The sequence below is a fragment of the Ctenocephalides felis genome, unplaced genomic scaffold, assembly GCF_003426905.1.
Source record: "Ctenocephalides felis isolate EL2017-DRISC unplaced genomic scaffold, ASM342690v1 CF-g0.4_SCAFFOLD_03573, whole genome shotgun sequence".
In the NCBI taxonomy this organism is placed as follows: Eukaryota; Metazoa; Arthropoda; class Insecta; order Siphonaptera; family Pulicidae; genus Ctenocephalides; species Ctenocephalides felis.
The window spans coordinates 11,846,568-11,849,248 of record NW_020539727.1 but is presented as its reverse complement, the minus strand read 5'-3'; the positions used below and the strand labels follow the sequence as shown (position 1 = coordinate 11,849,248).

The 2,681-nt window shown below is 37.4% G+C and overlaps 1 protein-coding gene across 1 annotated transcript; it reads right to left on the bottom strand.

The window, feature by feature from the left end:
- Nucleotides 1-681: 681 nt before the first annotated feature.
- On the bottom strand, nucleotides 682-1,749 carry LOC113389515 (pro-resilin-like). Its single transcript, XM_026626543.1, has one exon. It carries the CDS (start codon nucleotides 1,747-1,749, stop codon nucleotides 751-753), a length of 999 nt encoding a protein of 332 aa, XP_026482328.1. The 3' UTR covers nucleotides 682-750.
- Between the last annotated feature and the right edge of the window lie 932 nt (nucleotides 1,750-2,681).

Here is a 2,681-nt window from a genome sequence, read left to right as displayed (position 1 = left end):
TGTTTGCTTAAATCTTATCAAGATCATGTTTCTTGACAGATGTCCTGAAGATGGAACGTACCTAGTTCCAAAACGTCGACAATAAATAAATTAAGAAATGTTTTTTTAAAAAACTTTTTTGTTTTCATTACTTTTTGAATAATTTGTTCGAAGCTCTACAAAATATTTACAAATTCAAGACTCTACCATGTAATATATATATATATATATATATATATATATTATATATATATATATACGAGTATATGTTAAAGAAGTTAGTTTTGATGTTGAGAAATATGAGTAAGTTCTTCAAGGGCATACATCAAATAAAAGGCAAAGATTTAGATTTCTAAATTTCTATATATATAAATATATAAATATATATATATATATATATATATATATCACTGTTTCCTTGTTAAATAAAAACTCCACAATTTTATAAAAAGCATTTATTAAATAACCATTCATAGGTTCATCATGCACACAATTTGCATCATCATACACAACATTTTTTTGTATAAATAAAATCAAAATATAATAAACAAATAAACAAGAAAAACAATAACAATATTTTTAGATAATAAATACTGGCTATTTAGCATAAAAATTTCAAAAGCATAACAATTATTACCTAATTTAATATAAATATTTTTTTTCACTTTTTGGTGTGATTTTTATAAAAATGGTTTTGTGGGTGAATAACAAAATTTAATGAGATTTTTTTGTAAGCAAGTTAGTTACTATATTAAATACTGCATATGTTTTTTAGTGAGTTTGGGTGTACTGAGTATCCAAAGATGAAGGCATGCTGTAACTAATAGTATTATAAACTGGAGCATCATATGATGAACCACCAGCTGCCTCATAATTATGACTGATTTGGGTGCTGTAAGCATTTAAATCGCGATTAGATTCCTTGTAGGACAAAGGAGATGTTGCTCCGATAAATGGAGAAGGTTTGAACGGAATTTTAGTATTGGGTGCCCCATAAGACACACTGGGTGCCTCGTAACTCGTCGAGGCACTTGCAGTAGGTGCCCCATAAGAACTACTTGGGGGCAAGTAAGATGCACTGGATTCTTCCTTGGTGTGAAGTATAAGAAATCTGAGGTGCCCCATAAGACGATTCTGGTTGATGTTGGATTGCCCACCACCAGTTGTGTAGGAAGCAAATAGTTGATTAGTGTGTCCACCAACTGAGAATGAAGGTTGATGTCCTGATTGGCTTCCTGAACTTTGAGCATACATTGGAACTCCATAAGAGTTCGATGGATTGTTTGCCATGGTGATGAAAGTACCAGACAGGCTATTTGGGGTTGGTGTTCCACCGTAGAACATAACAGGTCCTTGTTTGTCCCCAGATTGAATCATCACTGATGAAATTGCTCCTTGAGAACCTACAAAATCAGGTGTTCCATACGTTTGTTGCACAGACTGATGTCCGACATTGAAAGAATTCGAATCACTTTCAGTAGGTGCTCCGTAGGATTCTTGAGGTTGCCCGTAAGAAGTTGATGGTGTATGTGGTTCCAGGCTACTAAAACTCACCATAGTGTGAAGTTTTTGGGTACCCAAGTGTCCTGAAGGTACTTGTTCTAAATTTTTTCCTGTAAAGTCAAACTGCGGGCTTTGACCATTTCCTAAAGATCCCAGTTGATAACCTTTACCAGATCCGGAAAAACTATCACCCAAAGACAATGTACGGGAATCGTAGTTTCCACTCAAACCAACTCCGGTGACAAATGGGTTATTCATGACTTGCATGTGTACAACTGGTTGGCACATCCGATGGAACCACCTCCGATGGTACCACCTTTGAAGGATCCACCAAAGTTGGGACCAAATGAATATCCACTGCTTGGGAATGATGATTGTCCCCCGCCGAAAGATAATCCGCCTTTCAAACCGCCTCCAAAGCTACCAAAGTTACCTCCTTTTAGATTCAAATTGCCGCCGAAATTGTGTCCGCCGAAACTTGGTGTTTTGAAACCACTGCCGAAAGAGTTACCGCCGCCAAAACTGTGACCACCGGATAAAGATCCACCCGAAGAAAATGACCCTGATTGAAACCCCCGGAGCTCCCAAAACCTTTGAAGTTACCTCCGAAACCATGTCCGCCTGATAAAATGAATTTCCTAAACCCCAGACCCAAATCCTTGATTACCACCTTTGAACGATCCAAAACCTTTCTGACCTCCAAACGAGTATCCTCCAAAACTGCTTCCCCTTGGGCCTTTACCAAATCCATTACCTCCGAATGACGAACTGCCTCCAAACTGTTTACCAGATCCCAAGATTTTGTTACCGTAATTTCCTTGAATAGAATTGGTAGAGAAGGTAGGAGTTCCGTAACTTGATGATGGTGATCCGTAATTTGATGTTGGAGTTCCGTAACTTGATGATGGTGATCCATAATTTGATGATGGTGATCCGTAACTCATAGATGGAGTGTGGTGCATCACAAAGGAACTTCCAAGTAAAGCTTGAGGTTTGGGAAATGGTGGTGGCCCATAATGAATCGGAGCTTCTCTTTTGCCAGAATTTTTATCTGGGCGAATTCGTTGGCCTTTGATATGAGACACATCGCATGACACCAGAGCTATGACGAGCGCCAAGGTGCAGCTCCGCTATTCAAAGGAAATTCAAAAATGATAAAATAGAGAAAATTTGTAAAATAAAAACAAGGAAATAGTGAT